Genomic DNA, 20,182 nt, shown 5'->3' on the forward strand with positions numbered 1-20,182 from the left:
AGACAGACAGTCGTAAGAAGCATGAGCGGCCACACGGCTAGCTTCCCCCTCACAGCCCCCTGCCCTGCTCGTTTGCGGCTCGGGCCCAGAGGGGGTTTCAACACGCCTGTCAAAGAGCGCTACCAGCATTTCTGGCGCCGAAACCAAACAGCAATCCGAGCCCGGCGTCCCTTTGGTTGTCTTCTTTGGTCTGGCAATCCCGTACCCGCCTTCGATAGTTGCGTCCTTTTCCTACGCAACTAAATTCATCATCCCTGCCATCAGCTCTTTGGGTACGACATGTTCGGCAGTCTCGATCCGAAGCCACGTCATCGCAATAGCAGAGATAGCTGACGAGGTGAAACGGGGGCAACCCCCGCGACGGCTCCTTGGTGAAAACCCCCACCCTGAGCAGTCACGACCTTCAACCATCCTAACGCTCTCTGTCGCACACCCGCAACCACAACCCCATCTGCAGGTGCAGGCGCAACACAGGCACCGCCATTGCCACAGCTGCCAACACAGCCGTCGCTGTCACCGGCCGTAGACAGCGGTAGACCCTAAGGCGCACTCTCCTCCATCAGGCAGAACCATAGGAAGGCCCCGACGGCGATCCCAGCTGGCTCGGGAGTTGGTTGGCCCTGATTGGGGTTTCACCGCCACGGCAGGTGGCCGACGACTGGCGGCCCCTCCGTAATGCCAGAGGTGCCCGGTGCGGGCGGAGCTCAGCATGTGGAAGTTGTCGCCAGAACTAAGCGATGACGGCCGACAATCGGGGGATACACACATTTTTGTGTATATATATACATATATATGTATCGTGTTTGTATATTGGTCAGTATTGGCGGCGGCCAGATCGCAGGTGACGTCGGGTTTGAGGGGACGGCGATGATGGTGTTGGTGATGGCGGCAACGATGGATTGCCAGCCGGCGATGATGGTGTTGGTGATGGCGGCAACGATGGATTGCCAGCCGGCGATGATGGTGTTGGTGATGGCGGCAACGATGGATTGACAGCCGGCGATGATGGTGTTGGTGATGGCGGCAACGATGGATTGCCAGCCGGCGATGATGGTGTTGGTGATGGCGGCAACGATGGATTGACAGCCGGCGATGATGGTGTTGGTGATGGCGGCAACGATGGATTGCCAGCCGGCGATGATGGTGTTGGTGATGGCGGCAACGATGGATTGACAGCCGGCGATGATGGTGTTGGTGATGGCGGCAACGATGGATTGCCAGCCGGCGATGATGGTGTTGGTGATGGCGGCAACGATGGATTGACAGCCGGCGATGATGGTGTTGGTGATGGCGGCAACGATGGATTGCCAGCCGGCGATGATGGTGTTGGTGATGGCGGCAACGATGGATTGCCAGCCGGCGATGATGGTGTTGGTGATGGCGGCAACGATGGATTGCCAGCCGGCGATAATGGTGTTGGTGATGGCGGCAACGATGGACTGCCAGCTGGCGATGATGGTGGTGCAGGTGGAGGCGCCAACTATTGTGACCACGACACAACCACGGAGCAATCAGGCCCAGCCATCAAGCAACAAGACGACGCATGCGAAAGAGGGCAGAGGGGGGAACGAGGGGCCATCTGTCAGACGGACTGCAGCACTGCTACACCGACTGTGCAAGGTTTCAACCAGCAACCTCATCAAGGGGGCAAATGCGGTCCATGTTTTGCAGCCACAGCCACAGCCACACACGCGCGCGGGGCCAAAGCGAGAGGAAGGAAGCTGGCCTGGTGCGTGTGGCACTGTACGTCAGCTATCAATCAAGTGTAGCCGATTGCAACCTGGGTGGCAAGGCGGTCCCTTAACTGGGCAACTGCCGGTACGCTTCTTAGGTTTCCGTCGAAACTGCAGCCTTGCCCTGGGAGAAATCTGTATATGGTGTTCAGCAGTACTTCTGGCCCGAGGTGCATGAGGGTGTACGGCTCGGCTCAACACGGGCTAGCAAGGATAGTGGAAGCCGATGTTGAGCTGAGGTACCATGCAAGTGTTCGTCACACAAGTCATAACAGCACGCCAAAGATTCGCTCCCAACATCTTGCAAGCATTCGACCTCACACAGCTCACAAAGGGTTGAGGACACAAACACAGCTAAGACCAACCAGGCTTTGAGATCTGTAAACACATAATGCTTGAGGAATGTGCTCACCAGGTCATACTCCCGGCTGCTGTTACTGCAACTGCCGCTGCCGCAGACAGATGCGGTAATAATCACCACAATTAAACAAGACGCTACAGCGAGTCCAATAAGAAGGTTTCGTTTCTTGGGATCTCGGATCTGGTATGGAGTTAGAGTCGAGAAGTTAAACTCCAGCCGATCGCCAAGCAGAGCACAATCATCGACGGCAGTTGCACGCTTACCCAGAACCTGGCCTGGTCATATAAGCTTGGACGCTTCCGGTCATCTAAAGTTACAAATCCATCAAACGGCCTGAAGCTGTCGCTGCCCATGGTAGCGAGAAATAGGCACAGATGAAATCGCCAATCTTTACAGCTATATCATAAGACTCAATTGTCAAATCTTACAGAAGCTATTAGTGTACAATCTTGCTTCGATTGCGTTAGGCAGCCCCAAGCTTTTGGTTGGGTGTGCAATCGTACGGCGAAAGGAAAAACTGGTCCTACGCCCGACTTTGCGCAAATAATCCAGCGAGGAGGCGGATGGCATAATGTGTTACCTTTGAATAAATCATCACTTTCGAACGGTGACAAATTCGATGCCCTAAGCATAATTTTGTCGGGCTGCGCCGAAGCTGCAAGCAGCTCAATGCAGCTCTAGCGCCTGCACGCACCTGAGAGCATCTGCCTCATATTCAATGAGGATGCCTATGCTGACACTTACTCTCATCGCTGCTCTTCAGGCTAACAGACCGATTTGGGCTGCCGTCGCGCCGTTCGTGGCCGGTCGCCGATGAAGGTTCGTGCTGCTCAAGGGGCGATCGCAGCTTCCAGGTAAACTTCGCCCTTGGAAGCAGATATGCAACGACCTGACAACTATCATAGGTTTGCGAACGCCCAGCAAAACCGCGCTCTCCGAGCGAGTGTGCAAGTGCGCGCGTGTATGCAAATGCGTGCACGCGCGCGCACATGTTTGTCGAGAGGTGAACGGTAGTGGCGGAGAACGTGCAAATCCGTTGGTCCCGGAGGACGTGCTATTGCCTTCCCGCATACCGCCCGGTCTGCCACTTCAGCCCAGCAGTAGCACGAACTGTCACCTGAACTGCGGTACGTATACACACACGTCCGGTACTCTACGAGCTGACATCAACATCCTGACCGGGGAAAGGCGAAACAGCCACATTCCTGACCAGCCTGCAAATTAAAATTCAGGCGGTTTTCCAGGTTCCAGCTCCATAACCACTATCAAGTGAACGGCCAAGAGGTGGTCGAAAGTTTTCAGCTCTCAACAACATGTGGTGTAGCCTCGGCATGCAGGTTCGTTCCTTCGCGCGTACCCCGCCGGTCCGGTGCCCTTCATAGCTTTTGAGCCCTTGAGCCCTATTGTCATCCTTGATTGTCATCAGGGTGTTGTCAGGGTCATGTGGATTTTCAGCGCCCGCTGCAACACGCTGTAATTGGCGGTATCATGGTATCATGGAGCTCGTAGGACACCTGAACGAAACTCCGCGCCGTAGTGATCCAATGTGCTTTGCGTTGCGCTTTGACCCAGCCACGTAAGGAGAGAGGATGGGAGGCCCCGCCCTACAACGCGCACGTGCGCCGGCCCCTGAGCTGCATGCCATTGTCCAGGAACCCACATCACAAACGTATATCCCAATATTTATGGCCGTACTTTAAAGCCATCGCCATCCTCCGTTCCACAAAACGCATCATCATCATCATTATCATCATTATCATCGCAGCTTCGCAAATCGCATTGCAACGAATAAGCTCAACGGTCCTCGCTGACAATGAGCATGTGGTACACATCACTGTACTATCTGCCGTACGTGGTATGTGGAAGGATGAGGACCCTAGACTGTTTACCGGACGGAAAAGTGCTCTTCATTATCAATTTTACTTTAGCTTGCGATTATCTCCATCCGAGTTGCCTACATGACCACAGAGGACCCGCCTGCGGACCCGACACGCGACTTATTGCTCTCAGTCCTGCCGTGTTGCGTTACAATACGCCAGCCGGCGGCTCGGCTTGGCAGCAAAACAACCCAGGTGCGAAATCCCCTCTCAGTGCGCTTAAACTATACTGGGTTGGCGTAGTTACGACAACTTATGTTTGTTACATATAGCCTACGGCTTTGTGTCAACACCAAGAAATTGTGAAAATTGCACTAGTGGCCGATAGTGGTGACAGTTACCTGTAGTGCACCGCTAAAAAGGCTCCTCCCAGGACCTAAAGAGCCTCGGCAAGGGCCGAACAGCTACCGGGCGACTCAAGGCCAGCAAGCGCGACAAAACCAGGGTTTGACCGCTGCGCGTTGTGGCAATCCGGGGACTGCCCGTGTGGGTGCGGGAAAAACTAGAGGACGCTGTCCCAGCGGAGGAACACATCTCTTGGTAATACTAGTCAAAACAACGGCAGTTAAAGAACCATGCGGCCGCACGACCCAATTTTAAGCTCGGCGTCCCCTGCCGTACTATGGTCCGGCCCGGCACATGCATGCATGCATCCATCTTCGCACCACGGCAGTTCCTTCGCATAAACTCGCCAATCTCTACACTCATACTTCGCTTCGAGAAGTCAAAGCTCAAGACGTGCACAGATGGCGCACGTAAAGATATTAACAGAACGTGTGGAGGGGGTTCTGTTCATTTGCCTTCACCTGGTCAGCAAGCTGCGCCCCTCCAGTGTGTTGGCCTTCACGACACCTGTGTTGGCCTTCACGTATATACATCTTATTATCGACCCTTATTATAAGCGCGGCGCCGAAGCAAGGGCCGTCACCTCCCACCGCACCGAAACCAGGTGCAGGGTGCGCGCAGCTTTGGGGGCTCCGCGCCCATTGTCATCTTCCGTCCATCCGGCTGAGACAGACAAACAGACAGACAACAGACACTGGTCTCGACGAAAGGACACACCGATCGGGGGCCCCCCCCTCCATCCGGTCGTCACTTCGAGCTCCTAGAGCCCCAAAAAACCTAGACAGCCAACAGCCGTCACGACCAGCCAATCAACAACTTCCCGCCCACTCTCCAAGGGCTCCCTCCATTTGCGACATCATCACCATCCCGGGAATACATCACTCCTCAAAATGAACTGGGTAGGGCGGTGGGGAGGTTGCCCAGATGGGGCTTGATGAGGCGAGCTGGGGGCAACAGCTCCCCCCTTCCTTAACAAGCCCCCAACTGAACTGCGGCAACAATTCCACAACAGCCCCATCCCAAGCAAAGACCGTCGTATCGTCCAAGAGCACAGTCCCGCCTGTAGCGCCTGCCTCTACAGAAATGTATCGGAGCTGTGCTTTCTAAACGCACTGCACATCCAAAACACGTGACCCATTCCCACACCCTGTCCCAACGGAAACCGCTAACGGCATTACCTGAACCTCAACTCCCGTGCTTACCAGCCAACCCCCATGTCCTACATCATCAACATGGCCACAAGTGCTATAGTGCTTCAAGCAGTCAGTGGAGCATGCAGGTCAACTCTGACGGCAACCTAATCACCTCCGTACTAAATACACGCCATGTACATGCGGTTCCAGCGCCTGCCGTAACTGCCCATCCTCCCACCCCTCTACACGTACCGGGTTCCGTTCCATATTTGTACCATTCGTACCTCTGCGGGTGCAGCTAATAGGTGACCATGCGAAAGCTCGATCTTCAAACTTCAACTCCGTTAGAGAGTGGGGAGGAAGTGGGCGGAAGGGCGGTAGTGAAAGGGAAGGTGGAGGAGTAGGTTTACTAGGCTATGCATCACCGTTTCGTTGGTTACTTGTCGGTTGGTTAGTTGGAGGGTGGTGGTGGCGGTGGCGGTGGTGGTGGGGGCTCGGGAGGCAGTTGCTCCGAGGGCATGTCATCCTGAGGCCACAGCAACGTCCGCCCACCCACCACCCGCCCAACCGCCATTCAACCAGTCATCCAGCCAGCCATTCATCCAGTCATCCAGCCAGCCAGATGTCCCCAGACAGGTAGTGTGATGGGGTCGTTGAGTGTCCGGCGAGGTTGGGCAGGAGGCGAGGCATCCAACCGTTTGGGAGCGAGAGGTGAAGGCCGGGGGAAGGGAGAGGGGGACGAAGGGAGGAAGGGAGGGAGGTGAGGGCGAGGAGGGAGAGACAGGGAATTCAGTCCCATGTGGCGCACAGAGCCATCAGAAACAAGAGCCGGGGACTACAACATCTCAGGAAGTCCTCTCCCCGCTCCTCCCCCCATTCCGGCCCGCCCAAGTGTTATTGTGACGGTCTGCTTTTCACTTAAAACAATGTATTACACCCCACCACCACCACCACCACCACGGAGGTCAGGCAATTACGGTGATGCCTGCTGCATGCGGGGCTATTTATATCTGATGGCTCCGACACGGCCACAGCTGATGAGGGGGTGACTGAGACAGTACCATCCTAGCTGTCCCGGGCCATTCCATCCACATCCGCATATCTTGCTGGGAGGAAATTAGCGCAGCAGGATGGCCACCATGACATGGAAAGGCGAAACGGTGAAATTTAAAAAAATGTCTGTAATGGCGGCTTGGACACCCAGGTGCCGCTGGAGTATAATCGCTTTTGTGACCGAATGACCAAACGCCTTACTGAACGACGGGCAGGTGCCGAGGATATGAGGGTTATTCGGCGCCTAAACAGGCCATGCGTTACTGTTGTCGTCCTGGGGCAAAGAGAACTCACCACTGGCGTGTCCGGTGAAGGCGGCGGCGGGACTTGTGGCAATGATGGTGACGGTGGTGGAGGGGAGGGCGGTGGAGAAGCCGGGGGAGGCAGGGTTGAGGACGGCAATAGCGGCGCCCTCAGCGGTGGGGGAGGTGATGGCGGCGATGGGGGAGGCGGTGAAGGCGATGGCGGCTGAGACGGCATCGGTGGAAGGGGATTCAGCGGCACCTGCAGCTAGGTGCAGGTGGTTCAGCCCTTAAGGGTATTAAGGGCGTTCATATAGTTGGAACCAAAATGCACTGTTGTGAGCGAGTGAAGTCATGCAGTCAATCAGATCTTGCAACAGCGAGCGCGTTCCGGTGCTCAGCTGCGTACCACATACGTAGAGACGAACCAAGAAAAGTACCGCAACACATTATAGCCATGGAGTTTGCGGTGTATACGATTGAATGTATCCAGGTTAATACAGGGAGCAAAGATTACAAAACAGAAAACCAATGAAAACTATAAGACGCAGTTATTACGGTATCTGGCAAACGCCGGATACGCAATTCAAAGTGCAATTGATGACCCCTAAAAATGATGTAACATTTCTGCTGTTTATTATTTTTCCGCAGCGCCAAGCAGTGGAAAAACTGAGAAACCCACTGACAAGTAATCCAACATCAACGTGACATGGAAGGACGCTTTGCTGAAATGTTCAACTTCTTACATTTCTTGTTGACGCCGCCGATGATTTCTTTCCACAGTGACCAGTTCCACAAACAGGGCCAACAATTGCTGCCACAACTACGCAGCAGGCGATCGCGAGCCCAATAAGCAGATAGTGATTCTTTGTCTGTATACAAAAGATACGTTTGTAATCAAGTCAACAGGCATTCTTGGAGGGACATCTTAAGCCTACCGCGGAACCCGCAGGCCGGGGAACCGTCGGTGCCTCCTGCGACGAAGGCTCGCCCTGATTATCGACGACTTGGTAATCCTGTGAGCGGTCCTTGGACATGGTGATGGCAAGAATCTTGCGCGCCCACCGCGCGCCCTGCTGTATCGTAAAACCCAATCGATGCGTTTGCTGCAGCGTGTTAATGTATGTTCACAAATGTATGATTGGGGTCGTCTTTAAGTTAAATGTTCGGCCAACGGGCTGTCCGGCAGTGAGGGTTTGACCCTCATACATGGTCATGGACATATTGCACAGTTAAAAATATAAGATGGGCCACAGGTTCATCACTCGAAAACCAAGGATGACATCTTGGTAGCGCTGCGAAAAGATACAAGCTAGGTCTGCTTGACTGCTGTACGGTATGCACCGTTGAGGCGTGCACAGAGTACCTAAGTACCTTCTTGCCATACAACCTACTCACAAGAATAAGTATAATTACCACCCTGCGGAACGTGATTGGCATCCGTTTTTTTCTCACAAGTGAGTGAGCGCCCTCATCGACACTCATCCGGCCTCCTACTAATACCAATTTGCGCTACTATACGGATTAATGCCACAGGAATGCTTTAAGTTGCTGCAAAGAAGGTCGTCTACATATTCGCAACTCCAGTTCCGGTGATCGGGAGTTACCTTCGACACGTACGACACATCAAACCCGGTTATAAGATGGCAGTGCTGGAAAGGCCACTGACCACAACATGAGGAACAAAATTGATGTAAACATCCGACGTGATGGATTAGGGTATGTTATGGCGAAACAGCTTGGAAACCTGGCATCGCTCGGAAGTTCTCGGATGCCCAAATTGCGAAGCCTCCCGGCTGTGCTGCACACTGCAAAGGACGTGGAAGCTGCCTTTCGTGGCAATTTCCGTTATCGCATCCGCGCTGGTGCAGGGGCTCAAAACACTTTGTAGAACTCTGGCAGAGTTACATAGAGTTCGTGCGTACATATATGTGTTGTGCGGCGTGTCTGTCTCTGTGTGTGATCGGCTGCCGAAAAGTTCTGTTAGCTAGCTAGCTCCACTTGGTGACTTTCCTGATGATTCAACGGAGTTTTGTATCCGAAGTGATCCGTACACATACACCCGGGCAGATGCTGTCCTATAAATGTGAAGCACAACAGGCAGAATGTGAGATACCGCGCGCGCATGGCACACGCCCAGCCGCGATGAGCTCCCAATTGCACTGCGGCGAGCAAGCGTTGTCTCCATCCCCCCCCCAACAAGAGAGAATTAATCTTATTACACAGGAATCACAATCCCGCGGGCCCCCGACGAGAATGTGAATGTGACTGCGTACTTGCGCTGTGTGCGCGACACGGCGAGACGTGCACTGATAGGTACTGACGATGGGTATGTAATCGGAGGATATATCCCGTTACGCGTGCCGCTATACCCTACGGGCAACTAAACTAGACCCAAATCTGCAGCGAGCGATATGTCAACAGTTTTCACACGAATACCACTGCCGGAAGTGAAGGACAAGTCCAAGACAATTGCTGGTATTTCTCCGTACCGCTGAACAGTAAAGATTGTGGATATGTACAAATACGGCAAGGACCCGGCGGTGTTGTGGTACGGCGGCGGCGAAACCAGTGTGGCGGCTTCGGTGGTCCTCCGGGAACTGGTGGCGGCGGATGAATACTGTCTTGGCGTGGTTACGGTGCTGAAACCGGCTGATCCGGGCCCCGGCGGACCCACCGGTGTGGGCTCAGAGATTGAGGGTGCTGTGACCCGTGAAACTGCTCATCTGGGGGATTCCTGAGTCCCTCTCAGAAACTGTTTCTCCGACATTCGGCTCCATCATGGCCCCCCCTCCCCTCCCCAGGTGCGGGTCCCCTGCACCACATTCGGACTTTGTGGGTGGGGCTAGCTGTAGGCAAGCAGGCCGACAAGGCCCCCCGCATGCCTCTTAGAGCGCACGCGCCTTGACAGAGGTGGTGGCTCGTCCGCTGTACCGATCCATTAATAGCCGTGAGTGGTGTGGATCTAAAGCAGGTCGTGGGTGTTCGGGGAGGAGGAGGAGGAGAGGGAGGAGGGGGAGGAGGGGGATGCGGCCCGGCGGAGCTGCAGGGGCCCGTGCAGCAGCAGCAGCAGCAGCAGCAGCAGGCAGTGGCGGACGAAGCTGGTCGTGGGTGCGTTCCCCGTACCTGCAAACCGCCCTAATACGAGCCGAGGGCTCAAGGGCTGCCAGATCGCCTATAAGCACCATCCTACCTCGCACTTCAGGCAAAGCAAGTGATAAAGGATACTAACGAACAAAGGGAACGATAGAGTTGCGGTGGGACCATGTACGTTCCAGCATCTTGCCAGGCGTTCAGGTTCCCACTTCATAGCGTCCTTCATGTGCTCGAAGCGTGGGAAATCCATATCAGATCTGATTTTGTCGTACACCGGACAGTCCAGCAAAATGTGCTTCTCATCCTCGACATGGCTATCAGTGCCGCAGCAGGGGCATACTCGCTCCTCCCTAGGTATATAACGCCGTCCCTTACGCGCTCTGTTAGCCGCCAATGCCCAACAGCAAAGCGAAGCTTGTGGCGGTGCGAATAATGCGGCATTGGACGAAACCCAGTACCGCAGCTGCGGATCGAATCGTACACGACTGGATCTAATAATTTTTTTTGTAGCACAAATGAGCACGCGTCCTGTCCAGCACATCCTGTACCTCGAGACAGATAACCGTATAATGAGCGGCCCCGAACTCGTCTGTTTCCAGCCTGTCCTATCAATGTCATAGAACTCCTTTATTAATTATGGATAAAATGGGCCGCTCTCATTAAATCTTTAGTTTATGACAATAGCTGGAAATGGGGCATGGCAGGAGCGGAGAATAGAGACGACGACGACGTTTGTGTTACAAGCTTCGAGCTTGTACGGTCCAAACGAGCCAAGAGGCTCATGAACCGCCGAACTGGAAACAAGAACATATAAAGGTAGTAAATTAACCTTACTGTAAAAACATATTTAATCATCAATAAATTGTAACCTGCATCTTCTGATATGATCCAAAACATGTGCTAGTCCGCGTTGGTTCTCAACGCCCATAACGTCTATCATGCGGTCCTCAGGAGACACTCCAAGCTCAAATAGCTTGGTGCGAACATCCGCGTACGCAGGGCACTCAAGCAAAACATGACGCTCGTCCTCAACTGCTTGACGGTTCCCACATACACGACACCACCGCGCTGATCTTTCCCTGCCATGAGGACGATTCACTGCAAGCGGCCACACACACATCCTGAAACGCATCAGCGTGACATGTTGCTTCGGCGAAATATATCCAGTGCAGTGCTTAGGCAACCCCATCCAGTGCTTGTACCGGCACATTTTCACCCCTGGTTGTTTGTTGTCGGAAACAAATATCCCAGGATCCATTTCTAGTCGCTCACTCTCCCAATCGTCATCAAATCGACTGCTAACTCCTGCATCAACTGGCCTATATCCAGCGAACATGACGTGAGCGCATCAACTCTAGCCTCAACATCCTCATCACCCGCCATGTCATGACCAAGAATCTCGAGTATCTTCAGAACCTTCGAACCCCAACCATCGTACGCCATGGATGAAATTAAAGCCAAACGTATCTCCTCTCTGAAACAATGATGGTACACGGTGCCCTTCGCCTCAACCAGCTTATTCCAGAAACGGAATATCAGATTCGCCCAGTGAACTTGCAAGGGATATTGCCCAAACTCCCTAAACAACAGTCGATTCGTGGGAAGCCCCGCACCACCCAGTTGCTTTAGGAAGGTCTTCTGCAATTCGACCATCCTGTCCTGTAGCGAGTTATCGAAGTAACACGAGCGCGGTTCCTGGTTACGAGGATATCCTCTTTCCAGCACATCTAGAACCTTGGTCGGACCCCACACCTGCACTCCGTACGACAAAATGGATAGTACTTGTGCGTCAAACGCCTTCACCGAAACAGCTGGAACAAACAATCCCTGCCTCTTAAGCTTGGTAGTCAACGAGAAAAGCGCCCTTTGCCCTGACGCAAATAGTTCGTCTGTGCATGATTCGAACGGCTCACCTGGCCCGTAGTGTAGGCCCAAATATCGTGCGCGTTCCTTCCATGGTAATGACCGAACCACGTGCCCAGCGCTCTCTTTCACGCTCATGGTGGCCAGCCCGTACGAACCCAGGGTATACATGGCCTTGCGGGCGCTCTGATCCCCGTGAAAAAACATGACCTCACACTTTCACCTTCATGCCAAAAGCTTCACACCATTCCTCCAGCGCACGAAGCAGCGCCATCAACCGCCTGTGTGACCCTGCGAAAAGACTAAGATCATCTGCATATAACATCAATGGAATACGCATGCCATCGCTCAGAGGACAATCGTGGGCCGCCATGGCCTCGGGTGCAAGTCGATCCTTAGCCTCCACGTAGTCTGCGAACCCTTCCCCAAAAATGCCGTACAAAGTTGGGCTTAACGGGCATCCCTGTTTAACCCCCTGTAACGAAAAGAACGAGTCCCCCAGAACACCATTTATATTTACTCTGAGTTCTACCCTCCAGTAGCAAGCCTTTAACGCCTCCAGAGTGGCACCCGTCACTCCTCTCTCCTCTAACCGCATCCAAAGCAATTCCCTAGGGACCTTATCAAACGCCTTCTCGAAATCCACTTGACACACGAAAAGCGGTTTCCCAGACGACTTCCTTGACCTGTCCGTCAAATGTCGAAGAACGAACAGATTATGACATGTGCCGCGATTACTGCGAAAACCTCCTTGGAAAGGGGATCGTGCCCCAGAAGCCTCTCCCCAAGCATTGATCCTCCGCGTAAGGAGCATAGCATAAAGCTTGGAAAGAGCCCCTCCAACTGCCAAACCCCTGTAGTTACCCATGTCATGAACATCCCCCTTCTTGTGAATGGGTGTCAACGAAGAAACCTCGAACTGCCGAGGATAGTCCCCTGTACTCCGAATATGCTCCCTCCATAAGCTCCAACAGGTAGGGTGCCAGAACAAGTTGCGGTTTGTCATCAACCATACGCTGCGCATATTTAAATGCTTCAGCCGGTACACCATCAACCCCCCCCCCCGACTTCCTATTACGCAATGCTTGCATCGCAGACGTGACCTCTGGGAGAGTAAAGGGTGCATTCATGGCCGCTGCTGCCACCAGGCGAGCACCCCTTCGCTCATTCCCGTGCGACCAGCCCCGTCCCTCTCCTCGTACCGCGCCATTTATGAAACTCAGGATGATGTCCGCATTAACTTCACTGCAGGCGTTCGCAGATCCATTATACAGAGCATCGAAGTACTCCTTCCAGCTTGAAACGTCGCTGATAGGACAGTCAGCCTTAGCCTTGCCATTAATGCGCTTCCACAGTGCCCACGGGTCTCCACAGCATTCCTTCAAGAAGGCTTCATACCGCTTAACTTTATACGCATCCATGGTTTCCCGCCGTAATCGTTGATACCGCGTGCGCAACCTACTAAACTCGCTACGCTCCGCGGGATGGTCCAACAGGGCGTGTGCTCGCATGAAGGCTTTTTGTGCAAACATCGCAGTACGCGCTGCGGCACACTCCTCTGTCCACCAAGGGGCATCCGAGCTACTCTTACCAGTCTTAGAAATGCGTCCATTAGCCCGTCCCATCTGCTTAATAGCGCCCGACACGGCCTTCAGGATAGCCTCTACCACTTGCGTACTAGTGCGCTCCTTACCAAGCTGGGAAGTAGCCTCCACGATCTTCTGGACCAATGCCGAATCATCCGTTTCAAAAGAACGTGCATACTGCTCCATCTTATTCATATCAAACCTGAGCCCTACCGAAGCCTTGCGTGCCTGTTGCTGCGATACCCCGCTGTTAAGATCCAAAACAACCGGGCGATGAACCGGAGCAAAATCTGCTACTGGAATACCCAGAACCCGAAGCCCAATGCAGTGCGTGAACAACCGCGCCGATGCAAAAAAGATATCTATCAAACTCCCCGACTCCCGCGCTCTGTGCTGAAAGGTCAAGCTGCCATCTGTGTCGCCCGCAACTCGCCCATTGAGAACAATCATCTCCATTTCTCGACACATAGCAACAAAAGCCTTCCCAAATTGGTTAGTACCCGAATCCTGTGATCGCCTATCCGGTATGCCCCTGAACAGCTCCGCATTGCTGACCTGAAAGCCCAACATCTCTTCCTCGTCATCCTCCTTCTGAAGGTCTGGTGTTTCCCTCATCCGTCCTACCCTGGCATTCATGTCACCCATGAGCATAACCTCATCACCTGGTTGAGTGAAGCGCTTAACCAAGGTCTGAAGCCGGCATGTCACACGCTTGGCCATCAGAGATGCCGTCATCCTGTGACCTGGTATCGTGTTGTACACAGTCGAGCATTCCGGGGCCGCATAACAGGCCCCAATCAGTAACCCTTTTCCCCTCCAACCCAAGGTGTTACCCTTAATTCTTAACCAAATACTGTCTGTCCCTCGAGGAACCGTTGATACGCCGGCTAGGCTGACTGCCTTAGCAAGTCCTTCCTTTACCCAAACACAACCCCCCCCGCGGTTCCTTTCACCTCCCACTGCGAAAACCTTAGTCCCGCTGGGAATAATATCCTGCAGATACCCCAACCCTACCCGATGCGTTTCAGTAATAACCACCAAGTCGTAAGCTTCAAACAGGCCTCGAAACTCATCACAATGCAGTTTCCAGTCAGTCAGTCCTCCAATATTCCACTGACAAAACCTAATTTTGCGAACCTCTTGACTCGCGTCACCCGAAGCCATGCCAGTGTCAGCGTCTCCTGGCACCTTTCTGGCCGATCCGCCCGCTCCCTCACCGCCGACTGGTTGGGCACCGATCCACGGGCCCTGGAACGGAATCCTCCGCTGACCATCCATGACCGTGATGTCCACACCCCGCTCCCATCGTGGCTGGACTCCAGTACCGTGAAGGTGCACGAACGTTGCCATCCGTTGCTGCCGTAGCTGCTTGCCGGTCTTCGTAAGCGAATCCATAAGCGTGATGCCGTACTTGTCCCGCACGATCTTCCCCAGAGTGACAAATGACTTGCGCACTTTGGGGTTCAGCAGAATGTCAACAAGCGCGGTCGGCTCATCGACTCCACCCCGGTTGTGCTGCGTGTTCAGCGCTGCACCGGCCACGGCTGGTGCCTGAGTGGCTCCTGCCGCGGACCCTGCATTCGCGCCCGCTTTCGCGCCCCAAGGGAGGATGTCCAGAGCGTAGGACGCCCCGTTGCGGTTCTGCCGCACCAACTCGTGCAGCACCTCCGAAAGCCGATTCTCCTCCAGCAGCCTCTGGGGCACGCGCGCCAGTACCTTGTCCTCATGGATTGCACCGCTGTCGCCCGCCGCCTCGTATCGACCGGAGAAACCAGCGGAGGTCCCGCTGTTAATCCGCTCTTCAAGCGAAGCGACTTTGCTTGCTAGGTTGTCCAGGCCCTTGAGTGCCATCTCCAGTTCAGACAGCTTAGCAACCATCGCTGGCAACGAATCTAAGCGATCCATCTTATTGTATATCCGCTTAAGCATCGTGGCTTGATCGACCGAATCCTCCATCGCTGGCGTTGAAGTAGCAGTATCACTACCTTCGTTGCTGGCCTCCGGATGCGTAAACAGAGTCCGGACAGGATTGCTTTCGCTCTGCTTTGCGGACTTTTGCACTCGGGCCGCAATTTCTTGAATCGACTTCGGCGGAGTCTGCTTCTTCTTCCTAGCCATGCAAGCTCAGAGCTCAGAGGTCAGGGAGTTCTAACACAGCGGTCTCAATTCTCAGGTCTCAATTCTGTGGCTCAGTTCTGTGGCCCTCCCTTCCCGTTGATATCACTGTGGCTAGTTCGGAACTGCAGCGTAGCGTTCAATCGAGCTGAACTAGCTTACGGACTTAGGAAATCAGGTATCCGAACTCGCGTTCTAAAAGCCGCGATAATGCGGGTGGAAGAAGAAGCAGACTCCGCCGAAGTCGATTCAAGAAATTGCGGCCCGAGTGCAAAAGTCCGCAAAGCAGAGCGAAAGCACTCCTGTCCGGACTCTGTTTACGCATCCGGAGGCCAGCAACGAAGGTAGTGATACTGCTACTTCAACGCCAGCGATGGAGGATCCGGTCGATCAAGCCACGATGCTTAAGCGGATATACAATAAGATGGATCGCTTAGATTCGTTGCCAGCGATGGCAGCTGTCTGAACTGGAGATGGCAGTCAAGGGCCTGGACAACCTAGCAAGCAAAGTCGCTTCGGAGAATAGAGAGAACGCTTGCAACAGACGCATACCGTACATTGCCTGGATCCTGGATCCTGTGCAACAGGCAACGGACCTGTCAGCCCGCAACCCCGCACGTCTGGCCGATGTATTTGCAAGCTCCCGGCATTCGGACATTAATATATTGGAGGGAAGGTAGACGACAAGGCGTGTTCTGCGTGCAAAGAGGTATAGGGTGGTTTCACGACATGACGCCTCGGTTACTTCGGCCTTATCAGCGTGCGTCTGCGTGGGTTCTATATGAAGCAAGGATTCACCTGTAAAGCCATGGAAAGCTCCAAACGAGCTTTAAGCATACATTCTTGGCAGGTGCCCCGCAGGTTCCCGGGCCAGGTCCAACCTTAAACTATTCTAAAGCAACAAATAAACCCGAACTATATCCATGTAAATTTTTATTACTGAGCATGTTATTGTGAACAATCTGGTTTGATGCGCGTGCGCGCTGTAAAATTTGTATATCACGACATTTTTCCTGGAAATGCAAGGGCTCTGCTTCCCTTAACTGCCGTAACTTGAAATTGTAATAACTGTCAAGAGCGTTGGATGAACACCGGTAACCCTAGGCCAATACTTGGCCAACGAAACGAGCACCATGCGGTTGGGAACCTTATTCGGAGCGAACAGGAAAGCTAGGTCAGGCCGCCTACCTTTAAGCTCACGGCGTCTGGTTGATGTGGTTAATCTTGACCTTCTTGAACCGGCTGCTCCTTGGAGTCGTTATGGTGACGAGAGTTTAGAGGAAGGCGACGCCAAGAGCTCTGATGCGGACCCTGCTGTTTCCTTGCTCTTAAAGGCTGTATCGTGGGTAGGTTTGCGATGATTTCCTCCTCGCCTACTGCGCGCTGCGGGATACGCCACGATGCGACCACATATGCTTCCTCTTCTTTTTGCAATAGGCCCCGAGGGACTTTAAATGGGCGTTCTTGATTATTTTGATACTTGCGCCTTGGGCAATCGTTGCGTTGATTATCGGTGCTGTCTGCGGACTGGGCCACTGCACAAAGAGCAGATCTTCGAGCCGCGAGGTGAGGTTGAATGTATTTTAACATGGTCACCTTGCCGATACATTCGTAACGAATCGTGCAGCATGGTAGGCTTGTCGGGTTTCGCTCTAGACGACATGGGCGGGAGCAAGCAAACCGCTATTGACTTAGGCCAGACGGCTCTGCAAATACTTTACACAGAAATAAACCCTGGTACCCTGTATATCGAGTGAGGGGGTTAGTGGCAGCCGAAAGCAAGGATGGTGTCTGGGTAGGGTGGAGACACGGGCAAGGGCGGGAATTTCTGACGCAGAGACGGTGCATGCAGTGCCTATTTGGAGGGTAGGGTTTGCCAATCGAACGACCGTGACAAGAGGCCAGGGTTTGGGCGCCACGCCGGCATTAATATCATCCTATGTTCGGCACACACACACACACACATGCATTCTGTATTGTACTGTACTGTACTACGCCATACTAACTGAGAGTCCAAGGCGGTTGATCCTGCCTTCTAGGATCCCTCCTCATCCATTCACCTGAACATCAGGGTTTTTCACCCCGATTCGGGCCCGAACTTTTTTGAGATTTTTCCGTTTTGCCCGAAAGGAAAATTAGTGCGCCCCGGAGCATCCCGAACGGATTTGGGGCCTTTTGGAGCATTTTTTCGGGGGCCCCACCGAAGCATTTTGAAGGCATTTTCGGAGAAAACCGAACGATATTTCAGCGTAAATTAGTATGTTTTCGGGCGCAGACCGGGGCTGGAAACCGGGCTTGCCGTATAAGCCCCGCTTGGTCACCAGTCAAACAACAAGTACAAATGTGCATTGCGGCTGTTTCGCAGCTGTATCGAACTCATTTTCATACATCTAAGCATATGCATAGTTAAACATGCCCGAGTCAACTGATGATGAAGGTGCCCCGCATCTCCCTCGGGATTCGCGGCTTCGGCAAGCTCGAACCGCCTGCTTGCCTTCGATGTTAGCGAACTTGACGTTTTGCAGAAAGAGTTTTCAGTTATGAAGTCAAAGATAGCCTTGCTTTGTGTAAAATCCTTGCTGAAATATTTCTCCCAGGAGCTATGTTCCAAAATAAAGTCAAACACCTGTTAATTCAGCCGTCCTAGCATATAACGATAGAATCCAGCTAAATTTTACCCCGAAAACCGCGTCAGACAGTTTCGGGGTACCCGAAAACACTCTCCGGCTGACAGGAAAATTTTCGGGGAGGGCCCCGAAAGGTTAATCAGAGGGTTTCGGACACGGCCGAAATTTTTGGGTACCCTGGTGAAGAACCCTGCTGAACATCCGCAGAGACAGAGGGTTCCGCAATCGCCACCAATCCAGCGTGCGAATTTCGATCCATCAACTGTGACCTCAACTCCACATCTCAGCAGCTAGCCATAATCTCACGCTCCCGACAATGTAGGGGGTCTCCCCACGAAATGAATCCAGGACCTTAAACTGTATAAGTCAGTAGTGTCGCCACACATGCATTCTGAGCCACGCACGACCTCAGGCAGCCGTCCATAAATACGTACGTAAACATGGTGTGTCACTTGCGCCCCTCAGGACAATCCTAATTTCTTAAATAAGTAAGGATTGGATTATACGATATGAAGGAATCAATTAAATTAGGATCCTATTGCATAAGGATTGATAATAAATTGGATTGTTAAATATCATTTTAAAAAGAAACGATTAATTGATTAAGGACCACAACCTGCAGCTCCGGTAATTCTGCATCTTAGGGGTTTTTTATTCCGTCTCACGAGCCCCAACTGATTGGTTCGCCAACACATCCTGTAACCCCGCTATAAAAACGTCTTCTTCTAAACGTCTTCTTCTAAAGAGCTAAAAAACAAAGTAACCGTTACCAGCCAGCCTACCTGCAGCCGCAACATGCACACGTACGCACAAGTGCATCGCCATCTGTCTGTCTGTGTGGTCTTCCCCTCTTGGCTCGGTGCCCTGGAGCGGACACGCATGCCACATGGCCCCCCCCCCAAGTGAACACTCTCCGCAAAGCTATAGCAGCGGATCACTGCTGTGCTCTCACATATTTAAGACCGCTACGTTTGCCGTTCTTTTCTCGTCTTGCTTCTCACCGATGTGTTCTGCTGCTTCTACTGCTACTGCTGCTGCTGCTACTGCTGCTGCTGTTACTGCTACTGCTGCTGCTGTTGTTGTTGTCGTTGTTGCTATGCAGGCAACGGGTCCCGTGCCCCTCCTGGTCCCACCGGGGCCACCCGCGCCCTCGCCCTCGCCCTCCTGGCCCGGGCCACCTCGTGAGCCAGTGCTGCCACCGGCTCAACCGTCGGAGCCTCCCGCACCCCTTGACGTCCGAGCAGCAATGGCCCCGGGGGTCCGACCGCCGCCGCCACCTAGACCACCGGCGAGGCAGAAGCGGCAGCCGCCCCCACCCCTGCCACCATCCGCGCCTCAGCAGCCTCTGCGACCCCTAGCTCCGGAGCTGGCGCCCGCGTCATTCCTCTCCCCGTTACCGCCTTCATTACCCCCACCCGTGGTTCATCCTTCACCCCCACCCCCCTTGGCTCCCGCATTTGCAGCCCGGGGCTCCCCGCCCCATTCTCCGACGGAACTGCCGAAGTCACCAACACCGCGCATAGCGCCGCTGACGTGGTCTTTTTATCGCCCTCCGCAGGTGGGTGCGATGTAGCGCAGTGCGCCCGCCGGGGGGGGAAGGGGGCGCCGCCATACAGGACACATACCCCTTGGGGGGGGGGCCGCACGCAGCCAGCGCAGCCATTGGAAAGGCGGACTCGTGGATGGTTAAAGAAGGCCGTTCTGGTCCTTGAACATACAAGTTTTTGTGTGTGTGTTTGTTTGTCTGTTGCCTGCGCGGTTGCCTTCGTCCTTCCGTACTCCGATATCCTCTCAGTGGTAAAGGGCCCTCGGCCCGTCCCCCGTGCTGGACCTCTTTTTGTTTGTTATTGGGGTCACGTCACGTCGCGGCGCGGCGCAGCGCGCCTTGGCCGTTCCCCCTTCTCTCAACCAGCTCTCCCCCTCTCGAACCCCCCTTCAGATCTTTTGCGCTGCCCCTTGGCCCCCTTGCCGTATCTGTGCAAAGAAGAGCGCACCTTCTCCCGGCAGCGGGTGACATCCCCTTCCCCCGCCCTTGTGCGCTGTGTGCCGCATAACCCCCTCTCCCCCACCCGCCACCGAACGATTGCCTCATTCACATACGTTAACCGCGGGGTGCTGACTATCGATCCGATCGCCCATCTATTCCCATCT

The 20,182-nt window shown here is 53.9% G+C and overlaps 2 protein-coding genes across 2 annotated transcripts in view; one reads left to right on the top strand and one right to left on the bottom strand.

Annotated features, from left to right (window-relative positions):
• Positions 1–3,516: 3,516 nt before the first annotated feature.
• Positions 3,517–8,008, bottom strand: VOLCADRAFT_106740 (uncharacterized protein; the record flags this gene model as incomplete). The annotated part of the gene is made up of 6 exons (XM_002955282.1): positions 7,683–8,008; positions 7,491–7,616; positions 6,797–7,006; positions 5,702–5,788; positions 4,912–4,979; positions 3,517–3,565 (listed from the first exon to the last, which is right to left on the bottom strand). Exons 1-6 carry the CDS (start codon positions 7,779–7,781, stop codon positions 3,517–3,519), a joined length of 639 nt encoding a protein of 212 aa, XP_002955328.1. The 5' UTR covers positions 7,782–8,008.
• Positions 8,009–17,032: 9,024 nt separating this feature from the next.
• Positions 17,033–20,182, top strand: part of VOLCADRAFT_96178 (uncharacterized protein) — a gene marked incomplete at both ends in the record, with an annotated part of 5,276 nt that continues 2,126 nt past the window's right edge. Inside the window, 2 exons of the mRNA XM_002955227.1 lie at positions 17,033–17,157; positions 19,495–19,589. Of these exons, the coding sequence (XP_002955273.1) occupies positions 17,033–17,157; positions 19,495–19,589 (220 nt within the window). The remainder of the gene's footprint in view (positions 17,158–19,494; positions 19,590–20,182) is intronic.

This window comes from Volvox carteri, assembly GCF_000143455.1.
Source record: "Volvox carteri f. nagariensis unplaced genomic scaffold VOLCAscaffold_50, whole genome shotgun sequence".
NCBI classification, from domain to species: Eukaryota; Viridiplantae; Chlorophyta; class Chlorophyceae; order Chlamydomonadales; family Volvocaceae; genus Volvox; species Volvox carteri.